The 18972-nt window shown below is 34.0% G+C and overlaps 1 protein-coding gene and 1 pseudogene across 9 annotated transcripts in view; one reads left to right on the top strand and one right to left on the bottom strand.

Annotated features, from left to right (window-relative positions):
- ADGRL3 (adhesion G protein-coupled receptor L3) overlaps positions 1–18972 on the bottom strand; it is an 854596-nt gene that overhangs the window by 384681 nt on the left and 450943 nt on the right. For all 9 annotated transcript variants that reach the window (XM_060148098.1, XM_060148094.1, XM_060148096.1 and 6 more), the window contains one exon: positions 18576–18685. In XM_060148098.1, the coding sequence (XP_060004081.1) occupies positions 18576–18685 (110 nt within the window). The remainder of the gene's footprint in view (positions 1–18575; positions 18686–18972) is intronic.
- LOC132519331 (GTP-binding nuclear protein Ran-like) lies at positions 11515–12305 on the top strand (annotated as a pseudogene).

Raw genomic sequence — 18972 nt, forward strand, 5'->3', positions numbered from 1 at the left:
AAGGAGGAGATAGTAAATAGTCACAACTACTGCAGAGATATTGAAGAATAAGTACTGAGAAAATAAAGTTTGACTCAAAAGAAAGTTTCAGATGGTTTTGATAAAATGTTACCAGTAAATCGGTGGAGGAAAAAGATGGCGAGGAGGTAGCTACTAAATGCTTAAGGAATATCATTAAGTTAAGAAACAAAAACAAAAGAAAACCCTCCCAGCCTTGTGTCACTACAGAAATTAGTTCACATGTGTAGTAGTCCCTCTGTTTCTGAGTAGTTCAAAGTTATTTTGGTTCTCTTGCCATAGGTATTTTGATTAAGGTAGTTGTACTACCTGTCACAGATACTTCTAAAGTTTATTTAATGAAAACTCTCCAAATCAAGCGACTATACAGATTCATAGAACACATGCCTCAAACGTTAGCAAAGGCTAAGATTTGTCAGTGGTGTTGGGTCAGTCATTTTGGTGGAGAATTAAAAGTCACAGGTTCAATCCCATTCAGCTTGAAAGTGTCTCACTGCTGTTTGAAAAGTAAGATAACACAAATGATTCTTAGTAAACCAACCGAGATCATCTTACTGGTAAAGATCATTCATCTTATCACATATGAAGCAAGATAAAAATTTCCATCAATAGGGGAATGACTGAATACATTGTCTACATCAACCCATGAAATATTATAAAGTCCTTAAAAAGAATCAAAGTTATACCAGCTGACTCTGGCTAACTTCACAAGACATCATATAATGAGAAAAGCAAGATGCATGTATGATATGATCCCATACACACACACCCAGACACACACATATATAAATCTATATTCATGTAAAAATCTCCAAAGGATACCTCAGTATAGGAAGAACTGTCAAGAACATACACTAAATTGTATGTTTATATATATGTGTGTGCTTATATGTGTGTGTGTGTGTGTGTGTGTGTGTGTATATATATAACTTCCATCCTTGTAAAATCATGCATGTGTGTATATATGCATAAAGCAATGCCTAAAATAATGGTAATTACAAAGTTAGTTGAATTTATCTCCAGTTAAAGAAACTGAAGTAAACTTTACTTTCATCTTCCTTTATATTTTTGTACTATTTTTATTATTTGATCATTTATTCTTTATTTATGTAACCAGAAAAAAAGACATTTTATTGTAGAAGAAAAAAGGCAAGTGGATTGGTTTCAATGTAATCCATCAGTCTTAAATTAGCCATGGTCTGCCCATTTTCTCCTAGATATTGATACTATGAGCATTCTGCAATTGTTGATACTCAATAATCAGGTATACTTGGTCTTTAAGAAACAGAGCAATAGAACTTCACATGTGTTCTATACTGAATTGTACTCTTTTTAAAATAAAAATTCACATTTTAATTAAAACAAATTTGTAGAAGGCTGAATAATGACCCCTCCTCAGTCGTCCATGCCCTAATCCCCAGAACCTGTGAATGTTTTACCTTTCATCATAAAGTTAACTTTTATGGATGTGATTAAGTTAAGGATTTTGAGATATTAAGATAATCCTGAATCATCTAGGTGAGCCCATGATGAGTCTTTATGAAAGAAAGGCAAGAGATTCAATGTCAGAGAAGAGACCTGAGGACAGAAGTAGAGGTTAGAGTGATGTGCCTTGATAATGGATGAAGGGGTCACAAGCCATAGAATGCATGTGGCTTTTAGAAGATGGAAAAGTCAAGGAATCAGATTCCTCCAAAAGGAACAGACTCCTACAAATACCCTTATTTTAGACTTCTGACCTCTACACCTGTAAGAGAATAAAATTATCACCATGTTGTGATATAGTAGCAGTAGAAAACTAATGCAAAAGTTTAACAATTATTAACAGCAACAAAGCATTATAAATCAGATTCAGTTCAGAGCAAGACTTACAGAATCAGTGATAGTGATCACCCCACTCACTAACTGCAGTTTCTCTCCCTCCTTGTATTAACACAGGTTCCTACCAATGATTCCTACCTCCTGACAGAAATTCTTTTCAAGTCAAGCTAACTTCAGCACACACAACTCTAATTTTTAGGCATCAGGCTAGAGGGTAGTAAAATATTTTGTAAAAGGTAGCTGGTTAGGCTTCTCAATTCTCCGACAAGAAGATATTTTTACCAGCCTTTAACAAAATGAACAAAATCACATGAGTCAAAGGGACCTGTATTCAAATACCCACCCTCTCTCCCCACCAATCTACTAGGCATGGGAATTTGGACAAACTAAGGACTTAATTTATATTCTTGTGTTCCTTATTTTTAAAATGGGAATTATACAACATAAATAAACTGCTATGAGGATAAAATGATATTGAATACAAAGTATTTAGCATAGTGTCAGCACTTGGTACTTGCTCAGAGAACAATATCTATTATTAGGGGGGAAAAAAACCCTCATTTCTCTCCAGCAATTTTTCTTCTTTATATTTTAATTTTGACAAAGAGGAAGAAAATCAGGTAGAAGAATTATAGTTTATTTTTATTAAACACTCTAAGATATTCTTTCTTAATCATTTCCTGGGCCTTCAGCTTCTAAGTCACTCCAGTTTCCACTCCAATCAGAGAACGAGCTGCTAAATGTTTAATGAACTATTTGCATCAAATGGTTACCTGGCAACCATCACTAATATAAAATTGGACTTGAGTCTCTGTAAAAGTCGACAATCTACTGAAAGTATTCGAAGATAGATAAATACTAGTCCATGTCAGAATTTTAACTCTTAAAAACACACCCAGGTGGGCTCTCAAGAGCCTAAATTGGGAATGTGCAATATTATTTATAGCTTGGTATTCAGAATTTCATTATTTAGTGTTTTCAACAATAGGCTAAACACTCTATCCATATTGTATGAAAGACTAAAATAATACCAAACTTTTATCAAGCACTAATTACATGCCACAAACTATTTTAATTCTGATGTGTGTATTAGTTATTTGAAGAGTCAAAATAACTTTGATGTAGTGCTTACATTGAAGAGGTAAATCATATTTCTAAAGCATTAGATTCATTTGGATATTTCTGGTACACAATGAGACTCTTCATCTCTATTAACCGTCAATGAGGCAAAAAAGATTCTGGCTTTCATTACTTAGGTAAAATAAAATGGCCTTTGTAGGTTGGTCCCTATTAGGTCTGAATCTTGAGCACTTTTAGAACCAATGATAAATGGGATTTTTAGTGAACAGCTCCTCCAGTGTTCAAGCTACTGCCTGATGATAAAGATAAGGTATTTCAACATTTTAGAAAATACCATCTGATACCCCCAAGGAGCAGCAGCTGGTGAGATTCAGTCAAGTAATATAACTCATCATAAACTCTTGAATTTTGTATTAGAAACAGTGTTAATCACAAATGTAGGCCATCATTGATAAATGACAGAAGGATTGCCAGTCCTAAAGACAAAGAATAGCTTATGTTTTTCACTTTACACTTATCACTCATTCTTAAAAAGAATAACACATGCCATCTGTTGCAGGGCAGTCATTCATAATTTATGAGATCTGAGCTTGATATTTGAAAACATTTAATATGAGTATTAGTGAGTGCATGATAAAGTAGAATCAGGAATTCTTAGAGCTTTGCCTTGATAATCTCCCCAATAATATTCTTTTACTAGGCAAGCATTTTTCTTGAAGTTAAGCCTTGATGAGTCTGGGTAGATAGCTCGATAAGTAACAGATCAGGATAAAACCAAAATATGGCCATAAGAACAATTTCTGTTAGATTCTGATACACACAAGTAGCCAGCTACCAGTTCTATTGGTGCCTGAGCAATCAGAATGAATACAGAAGAAAAAAAAAAAGAAAGCATTGTTGTAGAAATAAATGCATTTTATTTCCAACAAATTTGAATATGATCTTCCTTCTGAGCCTTCCCTGTTGTCTTGATAAACTTAACAGCAAAGATTTCTCTAAGTATAAGAAGAATAGGGGAGAGAACAAGTCAAGAAAAATCACATTAAAGGAAATCCTGTGTTCTGCCTTTTGAGAGATATGCATTCTTCTATTTTCTCCATAAGTACATTAGCTGGGTTTTTTGTTTGTTTGTTTTTAACTGCAGATGGTTTTTAGCAACTATGAAATCTCAATGTAACTGAGTACTGAACTTATTTCAAGCTGCTTTAAAAACTAAAACGAGAAAGGATTTGCCACAGAAATTTGGATACATATCTGACAAAGGCTTCCAAAAGTAAATAGTTAGCTTATAGTGAACATAAAAGCAAATTGCACACCCCAAAAATGTTCACTTATTGGCTTTCTCCAGGCAATTTTGAAATAAATTTATGAGAAAGGCCATGAGGCTTGAAATCTAGCTGTGTGCACAGAAAAGACTGTTCTTTCATAATATTGAGAAAGTTGGGTTTTTTGATAACTCAATATGCTATTGTATGTATGTAATTGTATTAATTACAGGCTATACTGAAGGCAAACAAAGACAAAATAATCCAGTAGTCACATGAGGGCCATTTTGAATTTTGAAATCTTCCTGGAAGAATGTGAATTAAAATGAGGAACTGAATTAGAATGACAAATATCAACTAAAGGGGATATATTTGAATCTTTTATATTTTTGAGACTATGCCTTAATCACTGCTTCTGTCTCTAGGCTATAGAAACCTATTCTGAAATTTAAAGAAACAGAGTAGGATGATGGATTGACAACTCAGCTTACAATTAGGTGTCAATGAGTTATAACTATATAATCATTAACTATTTCACTTATTCTGAGTCTTAGGTTGTTCACCTACAAAAAAAAACTAACAGATAGGTTTAGTTTGCTTTATGATTAAATTCCACTGTGAACAGTACAGATCCAGTGGATCCTAGATCCAGTATATGAAAACTCATATGATAAAGGCTGAACCAATATTTGTTGAATGAAATAAATGAACATGGCCAGGCTCCACCTGGAGGTATTTGAGGACATTGACACCTCTTTATCTATTGTTATCTATGGGGAGAAATGGGTCTGGAGGTAAATAATCTAGTACTAAAAGCTAACAGCAGTGAGGAAAGTATGAAACTAAAAGATGCAATGCTCAAACTCCATAGCAAGCTTGGGTGTGATTCATGCAATTTCTAGTACCAGCAGGTTAAGTCCGAAGGGGACGCAGAGCAGGAAATACGTGATAAAAGAACCCACAGAGACAACTGAGCTGAGGGTAGATTCAGAAAATCTGCTTGCTTGATGTGTCTTAGTATCACTTTTAGGTGAAAGAGAGCAACCCCATAAAAGAGAACTGGTTCAAGAACTAAATCAGATGACAGATGCCTTTGTAACTAGCTCTGAGAAAGACTAAAAATCCAGAGGTGATCTGAAATAAAAAATGAGGAACTAAGACAAAAGTCTTATCTGTGAAATTATACCAATAGTCAAGAGCAAAAGAGAAGGCTATAACTCTATGATGCCTGGGGCTCCCTGGGATAAGTTAACAGCATAACATAATTCTAAGCCCCAGTACATGATAGTATTGATCGTCAAAAAACTTCAGAAATGGATGAGATGCCAGAGCCATATTAATTTTAATAGCTATGATATACTGAGAATTTCTAACATGGCCATCACTGTACAACCTTTTTACATATATTTGATTTTAATTTTCATAGACACTGTGTGAATTATCATCCCTATTTTCTATGTGAAGAGACTCATTCACAGAGGAGTAAAACAATTTCACTAGAAAACAGCTATTAATTAGCAAAATCAGAACATAAATTCTAAGGCTCTTACTCTTAACCACTATGTTATGCTCTTGTGCTTGAGAGAACTTGATAAGGCAAAAATAGGGAAAATGTGATAGGACCTGCCACCTGCCTAAGTAATAATTAGAAATATATCATTGCCATGAAGAATACCTGAAAACAGCCACTTAACGTTTGTCTCCATATCACTTACTATTCTATTCTGCATTGGTTTCTGTTTTAATTGAAGTAGAAAGCAGTTAGCACAGAGAGGAGGAAATATATTTATAAAATATATTAATAAAAATTAAGCTGTAAGGCCAGACACCATCAAACCCTTCGAGGAAAACATAGGCAGAACACTCTATGACATAAATCACAGCAAGATCCTTTTTGACCCACCTCCTAGAGAAATGGAAATAAAAACAAAAATAAATAAATGGGACCTAATGAAACTTAAAAGCTTTTGCACAGCAAAGGAAAACATAAACAAGACGAAAAGACAACCCTCAAAATGGAAGAAAATATTTGCAAATGAAGCAACTGACAAAGTAATAATCTCCAAAACATACAAGCAACTCATGCAGCTCAATATCAAAAAAACAAACAGCCCAATCCAAAAATGAGCAGAAGACCTAAATAGATATTTCTCCAAAGAAGATATACAGATTGCCAACAAACATATGAAAGAATGCTCAACATCATTAATCATTAGAGAAATGCAAATCAAAACTACAACGAGGTAAAACCTCTCACCGGTCAGAATGGCCATCATCAAAGAATCTAAAAACAATAAATGCTGAAGAGGGTGTGGAGAAAAGGGAACCCTCTTGCACTGTTGGTGGGAATGTAAATTGATACAGCCACTATGGAGAACGGTATGGAGGTTCCTTGAAAAACTATAAATAGAACTACCAAACGACCCAGCAATCCCACTCCTGGGCATATACCCTGAGAAAACCATCATTCAAAAAGAGTCACGTACCAAAATGTTCATTGTAGCTCTATTCACAATAGCCAGGACATGGAAGCAACCTAAGTGTCCATCAACAGATGAATGGATAAAAAGATGTGACACATATATACAATGGAACATTATTTAGCCATAAAAAGGAACGAAACTGAGTTATTTGTAGTGAGGTGGATAGACCTAGAGACTGTTATACAGAGTGAAGTAAGTCAGAAAGAGAAAAACAAATACCATATGCTAACACATATATATGGAATCTAAAAAAAACAGAAAATGGTCAGAAGAAGCTAGGAGCAAGATGGGAATAAAGACACAGACCTACTAGAGAATGGACCTGAGGATATGGGGAGGGGGAAGGGTAAACTGTGACAAAGTGAGAGAGTGGCATGGACATATATACACTACCAAATGTAAAATAGATAGCTAGTGGGAAGCAGCCGCATAGCACAGGGAGATCAGCTCGGTGCTTTGTGACCACCTAGAGGGGTGGGATAGGGAGGGTGGGAGGGAGGGAGACGCAAGAGGGAAGAGATATGGGGACATATGTATATGTATAACTCATTCACTTTGTTATAAAGCAGAAACTAACACACCATTGTAAAGCAATTATACTCTAATAAAGATGTTAAAAAATTAACAAAATAAAACAAAACAAAAACTAAGCAATATTAGTTCCTTCCCTGTCTGATTCTATGTTGATATGATTACTTCTAAGGATTACAGAATAATGAGAAGATTATGGTTTCCTGGAAGTTAGAAAACAGTCATATTTATATTATAGGGGGCATGTAGACATTGTGCAATGTTTTAAGAAACAAGTAGGTTTTCATTAAGGGCTGATAAAACTAAATTAAATTAGTACATACAGAGTAGAATTGGAAGTCCATAAATATGGATTTCATTCAAGTATTACAAGTCAGTTATTGTGAAAATTTCCTGTTTGTTTAAAGTATAAGAAAATTTAAACAGAAATTCACTACATTTATTCATCTTGTCCATCTAGCTCATATATTTATAATCAACCACTTATTTACCCATTCACTATTTCTGCTGCCTCATGTAAATAGTAGATAGGTATAATACAGTAAAACTGATTTTACTAAACACTAACTTGACTTCAGTTTGCCTTGGGTTTTGTATATTTATAGAATTAAAATGACTTTTGTCTATAACAACATGCTGTGCATCCCACATCCAGTCAATCCATGACAGGGAAGGTTTCTATGTTTACATTTTAAAAATATTGTTACAGAAATACACCATAATCTTTATTTAGAAAACAAAACTATGTCTTTACTACTCCATGTCCTAAGTAAAAAAATGAATTTTTAAACTATATTAATCATTTCAGAAAAAAATATTATAGCAAGTTGTATTAGTATTCTACTGCTGCTATAACAAATTACCACAAACTTAGTGGTTTTAAACAACACAAATTGTCAGAAGTTCAAAATGGGTCTTAAGGGCTAAAATTAAGAGGTCAGCAGAGTTGTGCTCATTCTGGATGCTCTAGGGAACATTTATGTCCTTGCTCTTTCCAGCTTCTTAGAGGATACCTGCATTCCTTGGCTAGTGGCCCCTTCCTCCATCTTCAATGTTCATCACTCTAATCTCTGCTTCTGTTGTCATAGCTCCTGTTTCGAACATTAACCTCTTGCCTCCTTTTTATAAGGATATTTATGATTAGATTGGGTCTCCATGGATAATCCAGGATAATCTCCCCAACTCAAGATCCTTAATTCAATCAAATCTGCAAAGTCTCTTTGCCATTTATAATAACATATTATGGATTTCTTTGAGGGACCATTAATGAACCTACCATATAAGTATTTAATTGTGTAAAAGAATTTGGGTTTTATAGCAGGATTTTGAAAAAGTTTAAGCAATTTAAAAATTGACAACATTCACAGGAATTGTGATCTCCTACCATTTGAGAAATTCCTCAAAAATAAAACAAAAACATTAAAGTTTATGTAGATTTTTCCCTATACTAACTAATCATTTTAACGAAGTACTATTATGTTAAAATTGCAAAATCTGAATGAAGTACTTTCCAAGCAAATTGATTGCTTTTTTTCTAGCTTCATAAGATTAACGAGTATAATACAAGAAAATTAACAATGCTCTTTCATAGTATTTCAATTGATTTTACAAGAATTTAGAAACATTTTATCTGGAAAATTAACTCTTTAGATCTCATAGATCAAGTTTGCTATAAGATCTTTTTAGCAATAAACACTTTGGGAAAAAAAAAAAACCCTTCACATTTTCACTACTTCTCTTCCCATACAGATGCAGTATATTTTAAAAACAAAATGTTATATTCCATGTCTCTTTAAACCTCACATGTTTATGCTATTCAGTTTGAGGATCTTATAAAATTTTATTTGAATTAAGTTTAAGTGCATTAGTTCTATAATCTTACTATTTCAAATAAAGCAAGTGAGCATGGGTAAACTAATCCCCCAACTTTATTTATGTCTGTAATAACATTTTACTTCCTAAATCAAATATTTTCCTAACTTTGCCAATCCAATTAATTTTTTAATACTCTCAATTCATCTTGTTTCCTTACAATTAGCATCATGTGTACACTTACATATTATTAATCCACTATAAATATATGTATTTATTCTTTCTAGCTGTTGATGCCATTTGATATTTGGTTTATTTGATATAAGTTTACCTTTATGTTATTGTAGAATGTAATATTTTCAAAAATATATATTTTAAAAGAAATATCACTTTATTAAATTTCATTCTGCAAACATATTTTGATTCTTAAATCCTAGAAACTTGAAAGAAATTGCTGCTTCATTATTAATGGTATTAATAGTACTAATTGCTGGTTGGTAATTAGATTGGGTCTAAGTCACTCTCCCCCATGTTGACTGCAAACACACTGACTTTCTATCAGTTATTAGGACAAGCCAACCTCTTCCCAACCTCACACTTTTTGGAGCTAATGATCTCTCTGCTTTGAAAGCTCTTTCCCAGGCTCTTTGCCTGACTGTCTCATTCTCATTCTTCAGGTTTCAAGTACCCTCTCTTGAGAGCAGTCTTTTATCATACCTATATAAGCTAGCCCTTGTATTGTTTTCTATTGTACAACTGTGTTTATTTTCTTCTTGCATTTTATCATTTATGATTATATGTATTGGTTAATGTGTTTATTATTTGCCTTATCCACGGGACCACCAGATCCATAAGGCCGAACTCTACTTTTCCCCAGCACTTAACACACTGATTAACCCATAATACGTACTGATAAACTTCTATTGGTAGAATTATTGTTGGTGCAAGAACTTAATGCTACATATTTTGAAAATAAAAAATATATATATAGTAACTATTTAGAGTGCTTTTACACCTATTAGCATTGATTAGATACAAACTCTAGAACAAGAGTTGTAAATTTAAGTATATTCAGAAGCCAGGAGATATTTTAAAAGAGTATAATGAACCAAGTACAATAAAATAAGTAATGGAAATGACAGGAAATAGCAAAGAGCAGACCCTATTTAAAAGGTGCAGCAACTACTCAGCTCTAGTTTCATGCAGTCCTGATGTTCTAGCCCAGATCATTACAGGACTTAGATCAGATGGACCATTTTTGTAAATGATTCATCCAAACGCAGAGTACTTAAGAGACTGTCCACTAACTCTTGTTCACTAGATCACTGGATCTTATTTTTTCAGACCTGTTTTTCACCTTTCTTCTTTTGATTCTGGAACTATTACTTTGTATTTCCCACCCTCCCTCCCGCCACAAAAGGCTTCATTTTTCAACTTAAATTAGTCAAAATTGGTTTTTGCAGATTTTCAAACAAGTATTTCTTATTAATGTATTAGTTAATTACATTAAAATAGTTTATTATCTTTATGCTCCACACTGTGATGAGTATTAGGGCTCAGAAGAATCCCAGCATACAGGTAAGTCATGATTTCTACCCTAGATAGAAATGGGTTCATCTCCTGTCACTCTTGTGTTTTGTTTTTCATGCAAACACCAAAGTGTTTTGGTTTTATATTAACGGTAACAGTTACTTATCTTACATTGTCCCATCTGCCAAAAATTATTGCCCTTCTCATTAAAGTCTACTCATTCTTTAAGATTCAGCTCAAGAGTCATCTCCTCTAGAAAACCTTCCCTGAAGATATACACCCCCACACACCCCCTACAAACATCAGCCGCTATGGGATGGGCATGTCTTCTAGGTGCACTGCGAACATGAAGTGCTCAGTTGCTTTGCTGAGCTAGGAACAGTGTAACTTTGGGGACCTTGAGCCTCATTTGGCTAAATTCCTCTATGGCAGAATTTTTATCCTAGCATTCTGCCTAGTGTTTAGCATAGTGCCTGGTCTGCGATAGACGTTGTGTGATGAAAGGAAGATAAAAGAGGGAGGTCTTGAAAGCAAATGATATAAACTAGTTGAGAATAATTTCCATAAATATATGAAGCAGCTAGACAAGAATAGGAGAGAATTTAGGGTGAAAACTTCTAAGAAAGTATATAGTCCACCTACGCTTCCTGTTTTCCAAACTTATAATAGCAATTTTTATGAATATTTCATATTTGGGACATACAATAAAAGTTTAAATTAACTATTAAGTAATTACTGATTCACTTGAAAAAGTTTTATGAATTATATGTTAGGTGCAAGCTACTGTCAAGTAGAAACTATTTAAGAAAGAAACTGGCCCCTGGCCTCCGCGCCAAGCGGGCCTCCGCTCCGTCTGGTCTGCGCTTGGAGCAGGCGTGAGCCTGGCCCTGGGGGCCGGGGGAGCCGGGCGGGGGAGAAGCGCCCCAGACACCGTCTCCATGGTGCGCCCTCGCACCCCCGCCCGCGTTAACATCACGATGGCTGCCCAAGGAGAACCCCAACTTCAGTTCAAACTTACATTGGTTGGTGATGGTGGTACTGGTAAAACTACATTCGTGAAACGTCATCTGACTGGTGAATTTGAGTAGAAGTATGTAGCTACCTTGGGTGTTGAGGTCCATCCCCTTGTGTTCCATACCAACAGAGGACCTATTAAGTTCAATGTATGGGATACAGCTGGTCAGGAGAAACTTGGTGGACTGAGAAATGGCTATTATATCCAAGCTCAGGGTGCCATTATAATGTTTGATGTAACATCGAGAGTTACTTACAAGAACGTGCCTAACTGGCATAGAGATCTGGTACCAGTGTGTGAGAATATCCCCATCTTGTTATGTGGCAACAAAGTGGATATTAAGGACAGAAAGGTTAAGTCAAAGTCAATTGTCTTCCACGAAAAGAAGAATCTTCAGTACTATGACATTTCTGCCAAAAGTAACTACAACTTTGAAAAGCCCTTCCTCTGGCTAGAAAACTGATGGGAGACCCTAACTTGGAGTTCATTGCCATGCCTGTTCTCGCCCCACCAGAGGTGATCATGGACACAGCGTTGGCAGCGCAGTAAGAGCACGATCTAGAGGTTGCTCAGCCAACTGCCCTCCCGGATGAAGATGATGACCTGTGAGAAAGTGAAGCTGGAGCCCAGCATCAGAAGTCTAGTTTTATAGGCAACTGTCCTGTGATATCAGTGGTGCAGCATGTTTGCCACTTTATTATATAGCTAAGCAGAACATGTGCTTAATCTTTGGGATGCTGAAGGAGATGAATGGGCTTCGGAGTGAATGTAGCAGTTAAAAAAAAAAAAAACCTTCATTTTTTTGGACCTACATATTTAGGTGTTTTGGAACACAGCTGTTTCCTCCTTGAGTTCCAAATATAAGACTGCTACAGTCACATCACAATATTCAGTGGTGGAATCTTATTTGTTACTGTCACTCCCATTTCTTTTTGTTTAGAATCAGAATAAAACTGTATTTCAAATATCTAAAAAAAAAAAAGAAAAGAAAAGAAAAAAGAAAGAAACTGGTGGGAAGAAAAAGGAGAAAGAAAGGAAGAATTTTATTGTTCTTGTTATAACTATCATTCTAAAAAAGAGAATTTAGATAACTGACATTCCTCTTATAAAGGGACAATACTTGATACATTATATGGAGGCATACAGAAGAATAATATGAAAAACAAATTGGTTGCTAGGACCATTCTAGCATTCTTGAGGAATACAATTACAACATCAATTTGGAAAAACTAAAATTCATATAATCTATATTTTTTTTACCACAGATCTTCCCTTTGAATTAATAAGGTCTTGTGTGTAGACAAGAGTTTCTTTTGTTTATCATTTTAGCAATGAACATAATGATTTTAGAGGATTAAATTTTGACCATATTTCCTTTTTTCTTTCAATCATTCAATATGCCTTAACTGAATGTCTCCTATGTATCAGAAACTGGAAAAGGTACTGAGGCATTGGGAATCAATTTATATCTTGACATTCTGTGATATTTCTAAAATTTAACATATGGGTTAATTTCAGCATGAGTTTTAAAATATGTAATTATTTATTTACATAATAGGAGCCAAAGTGTGAGCATATTAAAATATGCACTCAGTTGAATATTAGTTGCAAAATGTATTTAGTTATTTATAACTAAATATTTAAAGGCTTTTGTTCATTTTAAATGCTGAAAGATAGTACTTTTTTCTTTTAGTAAAAAAAGACAAAATAGCAGATTATATAATTAATTGTAAATATTAATTTCCAACATTACTTGTTTTGCATGTCTTTCCATAAAGACAATCACATACATAACTTCAGATGGTTAATATGAATGGTGAGAAAGTCTGTAAGTGCTATAAAATAAGATTGGTTTAACCAAACACTCATTTCTTTTTTTTTTTTTACATATTTATTGGAGTATAATTGCTTTACAATGGTGTGTTAGTTTCTGCTTTATAACAAAGTGAATCAGTTATACATATACATACGTTCCCATATCTCTTCCCTCTTGTGTCTCCCTCCCTCCCACCCTCCCTATCCCACCCCTCTAGGTGGTCACAAAGCACCGAGCTGATCTCCCTGTGCTATGCGGCTGCTTCCCACTACCAAACACTCATTTCTAGTGGCTCTCCAATTGTGTGCTTCCCCCATCTATTTCAAAGAAAATCTACCAGCAGAGAAGATTACTGAATAAGTAATATGTACTTTGTATTTTTAAAAAGAAGAAACAAAGAACTGAAGAGAAATGCTGGACTGTGAGAGAAGACAAACACTTTTTGAGTGTAATGTGTGTGAAACTGTATGCCTTGGAAAAAAGACAAATTATCAGCAGGATACAAAGTAAAGCTAAAGTAAAGATTTTTTGCTCAGAAATACTCTATATAGGTGGTTAGTTGTTGTACTGTTTTCTCTCTAACACAAGTCATCCCCGTAAACTGGCTAAATGAAGGAAGCTCTACTTAAAGATGCCACAATTTCCATCCCAAATCAGGCTAGAAGTGATGGGGTGGGGTGAGAAGAAGGAAGCTGCAAAACCAAAACTGTGGCATTGGTAAATGCTGAGGTTTAACCTCTTGAATATTTGGGTCATCTCCTAGGGAGGAAATATCACGAAGGAGGAAAATCAAACCTCAAAAGAAAAGGCAAAGGCTATAAAAGTCATACTGGAACTAAGGTGTCACAGGAACAGAGAAAAGTATTGATTCAACTGTCCCCAAAACAGGCTATCTGTTGAACCCAAACAAGAAATTACAGACAGTAGAAAGAAAAGATTAAATACAACTTTAGTGATTTTGAAAAAACTGTGTACAAGACACTCAAAAAACTGAGTATAAGACAAATTCAGTAGCCTCACTAAATTGTTTAAAATTCCTAATTTTCCTTATTTTATTTCCCGCTGTCATCTTTTCAAAACAAGCCACACCATTTGGTTGATTTAGGTTAAAGTCCTCTTAAAAATTTCAGTGTTCATTTATACACCAATTTACTGACTCCTAAAACTCTGCAAAAATTATTGCAAGCTTATCTTAGATGTTTTTAATTTTCCTTCTCCTGTGTGATACAATAAACTTTGTTGAATTTTTCTATATTATCTCTTATATACTTATATATCATGAATATTGATGTTTTTCTATATATTTTTGTTTTTCTATATTTCTATATTTTCTTTTGATATTTTCCATGAAAAAGTATCACCTTAAAAATCAATATTACCATAGAAACATATATACACAGAGCATATATAAAAAAATAAAATATCAATAATATTTTTCCACATATCAATATTAAGAAAACATTCATAACAAAGTATATCAGCATATACACTGCAGTTTGTCATCTTAAATTCAAAATGAAAATGGATATTATTAAATTATATAACAAGCAGAACCTAAGAGTATTTGTTGTTTGGTTGTTTATTCAGTTGTTCAGTTAGAAAATTTTCAAATATTAATATTGAATCCTAAATATGAAGTCTGTCTGCTACTAATACAATAGGGTCTTTTAACAAGCATATTAATTAAGTACAAGTATTTTCTCCTATAATACAGGTAATTTAAATAACTTTTTAAGTTACTACTTAGATAAGAGCCTCATTCTAAATTGTCGGTGGTATTTTTATAGCACAAATTAGTCTTTGCCATAAAACTTCATTAGGTGTTTGGGAAAATAAAAGTTGCAGTGATTCAGCTGTTTTAAGAAAAGAATACAAACCTCTTAAAAGTAAGTAGCAAAAGAAAGAAGAAAAAGGGTCCGGGCCCTTGAAGCATTTGCTTTCACTATGTACCTTTACTGTACTGATGAAAGTTAAACATTGAACACCACTGAATAACTCTTGAAAATATAAAGGGTAAAATCTAGGGGGAGAACTATAGCTGCGTCCTTAAGAACAGGTATTACAGACAAACTCAACTCTTGGCTCTGCCATTTCCTAGCTATTCTACATTTTACATGAAACATTTTACTAATCCTATTGAGTATGTTTCCTCTTCAGTAAAGTGCTGACACTCATACCTAACAGGGAGGAGAGTGTGAGAATTAAATAAAATAATGTATGTAAACATATAAGCCATGTAGTAAATGTTAATAAATGAAAGCTATTTTAATAAGTGAATATTTTCAGCAATGGAAAAAATCAGTGTTTTTTTATGCTGGAGAAAAGAAAAAGAGCTTATTATTAACTAAATCAGAACTTGTAGTAGCCCACCCCTTATCCACAGGGAGTACATTTTAAGACGCACAGTGGATTCCTGAAACTGCAGATAGCACCAAACCCTATATATACTGTTTTTCTTCCTGTACATACATATCTATGATAAAGTTTAATTTATAAATTAGGCACAGTAAGAAAATATCCAAATTTCCAGCATGACTCCTCTTGCGTTTTGGGGCCATTAAAATATGGGTTACTTGAACACAAGCACTATGATAGTGTGACAGCTGAAGCGTTACAGATGACTAACAAGTGGGTAGCATATATAGTGGATACACTAAACAGGGGGATGATTCACGTCTCGAGTAGGATGGCATATTTCATCATGCTACTCAGAATGGCACATGATTTAAAACTTATGAATTATTTCTGGAAAGTTCCATTTAATATTTTCAGACTGAGGTTGACCATGGATAACTGAAACCAAGGAAAGTGAAATCACAGATAACAGGGGACTACTGTACTATAGATGAGGGAAAGTCCATAAGGTGAGATCCAGAAAATTTTAATAGCTTACCTGAGGCTAAAGGATCCAGAATTTTTGTTAAGTAACCAGGCTTCCTGATATCTGGCCATTTTTCTACTAAACCAGCTTACCTTTCAAATGAGTCACTATAGTTTATTTTACGGTTTTTACTTTCTTTTGGATTATTTTCTTTTAAGTTCATGTTAAATTTTCTAAATGAGTTTCCAGTTACGCATTACACTTTTAACTGAAACATACTGAAGATAATTTAAACAAACGCAATTATACTATATCATATAAATTAAACTGTGTATAAACTGGAAAGTGGTTGCACCTGTGTTTATAATTCTTATTTAATGAAACAATCAGTTAAATATTTTAATATAATATGAACATACTTCTAAGGCAATCAGTACATTTTCAGGATTACCAGAAACCTGAAAATGTAGGATATTCAGGAATCAAATTGCCCAACTCTAAAAATTTATGAGAGACGAAATCTGTGGTAAACCACAATCCATTTATACAAAAGTGTATGAGCAAGTTCTTATCTATATTGAAATGATTTAAGATGATTTTTCAGAATGAGTTTGGCAGAGGAATTTGGAGTAGTTATCCTTAAAGGAACTCTGAAGAAATACAGAAAACTGAAGAAAGAGCTGTGAAATTCTTTAAATTTTAAAAATTGTGAAAAAAATATTTGACAAAACTTCTTCAGCTTTCATGTTGCAATGATTGTAAGTTTCTTAAAACTGTCTTTAAAAATGAGGCATACCTTATTTAATATATTTTTTAAATGCCTTTGGAAATAGCTATTCTACATATTTCACAAAGATCTTATTATGCAACCTAAGTATAACTGTCACAGTTCTAAAGTGGACTACAAATTTTATTTCTTTAAAGTATCACTAATGAACAATAAATGGTCATTTAGCTTTATATTTTTATAGACGGGTTGCTGGAGATAACAATATAAGAAGCATAACCTCAATTGAGATTTCAATAAAACCTATACACTTATGCTTTTTCACAACAAAGAAAGTAAGCTTATAAAACTTCCCTAAATAAACTTTCTCTAATCAATCACACTGTAAATAAAGGAACAATGAAATTTTCTCTTGATTGCTTTCATTATTACTTTTAAATTTCAATTCATTTCTTGCTGGCCAAATTTCTCTATTGTTATTGGAGTACACACACTTACAGCTCATGAGCAATGTGCTGCTTTTTAAATAAACATCAATGAGGCAAACCTAGAACTACCTCTTGACACAGTAAACTTGCTGACCCCCAGATGCTTTGTTTCTTCTGAGATATCAAGGGAAGTTGGAACCTGGGATTTGTTTATGAGGAGTTTTCTACCTCTGGGATGAGCTGCATATGTAATACAAGAATACAGGATTTCCTGAGTGATCTTCACTAAGGTATCCCATGAATAATTAACTAGCCAGATCAAAAATATTTCTTTTGAGATGATGATTCTACCTTTGGATAAAAAAGAAAGGGTTTCCCTGGTGGCGCAGTGGTTGAGAGTCCGCCTGCCGATGCAGGGGACATGGGTTCGTGCCCCGGTCCGGGAAGATCCCACATGCCGCGGAGCGGCAGGGCCCGTGAGCCATGGCCACTGGGCCTGCGTGTCCGGAGCCTGTGCTCCGCAACGGGAGAGGCCACAACAGTGAGAGGCCCGCGTACCACAAAAAAAAAAAAAAAAAAAGGGTCATTTTTGCTTGTTTGATTTTTCATTACTCCTGAAGAAAAAAAGAAAAGTTGTTGGTATGTAACATTTCTGACATAAAGGTTGCAAAGACACAGTTCTTGAGACTGTAAAAGATACATTCTCTAAAGAGTGCTTTAGTCCATGTAATCCTTGTATTTTCTTTCCAATCTGCTCTCTCTGGGTGAATATATTTCTACTTCTCAATATCTTGGCAGCACAGGAAGCTTAGATATAATTGTTCCTATCAAATTCAAGATTTATCATTTTCTATACTACTATATATACAACTATATTATTCACTTTCATTTCTGTTTGCTTGGACCTGGAGGGATATAGTACTGGCATACCACTCTTTCATCGTTTTTCTAAATATTTTATATTCTTGCATTAAGAAAAGAGCTTTAGAATAGATACTGATATACAGAAATATATAGTCAAAATTAAATGCTGCAGGATCATGCAGGCAACACCTAATTCTTCCAAGGGTGGGGAAAATGTAAGACCCTGAAAAGTTAAAATTAGCCAGTTTTTAAATATAATTTATGTGATTATTTTTATGTTTTCATAGAGACTATGTTGTCAATGCATGCAAAACAAAGCTTAATATCTTTCCTTTTTATAAGAAAAGTACAGGAATATACATACTGTAAGGAACACATTCATACTGCACTTCAAGGTATTTATAGGTTCCCGGACATGGGTCTGGAAAAACATCGGGACCTGCCACCACTGCACACTGGGTTCTGTTATTGCATCTGAAGTCAAAAGAGAAGAAAAGAAAAAAATAATAAGTTTCTACATAGTTAAATCATTATTAACACCAATACCAATTTTATTTTAGTTCCTAATTACACAGATTTAAATAAGGTTTTGGTCAATTTAGGGTTTTAGACTTGTTAAGGAAATATCTACAGTATACCTAAAAAAAAACTAGACATTAAAAAATTCATTCAGTTTATTCATATTAACTAATTTAATATTTGATTGAACACATCATGATTTTGAGTTAGGAGTTAAATACTGCTTAAGCAACATTAACTGG

The sequence above is a fragment of the Lagenorhynchus albirostris genome, chromosome 4, assembly GCF_949774975.1.
Source record: "Lagenorhynchus albirostris chromosome 4, mLagAlb1.1, whole genome shotgun sequence".
NCBI classification, from domain to species: domain Eukaryota; kingdom Metazoa; phylum Chordata; class Mammalia; order Artiodactyla; family Delphinidae; genus Lagenorhynchus; species Lagenorhynchus albirostris.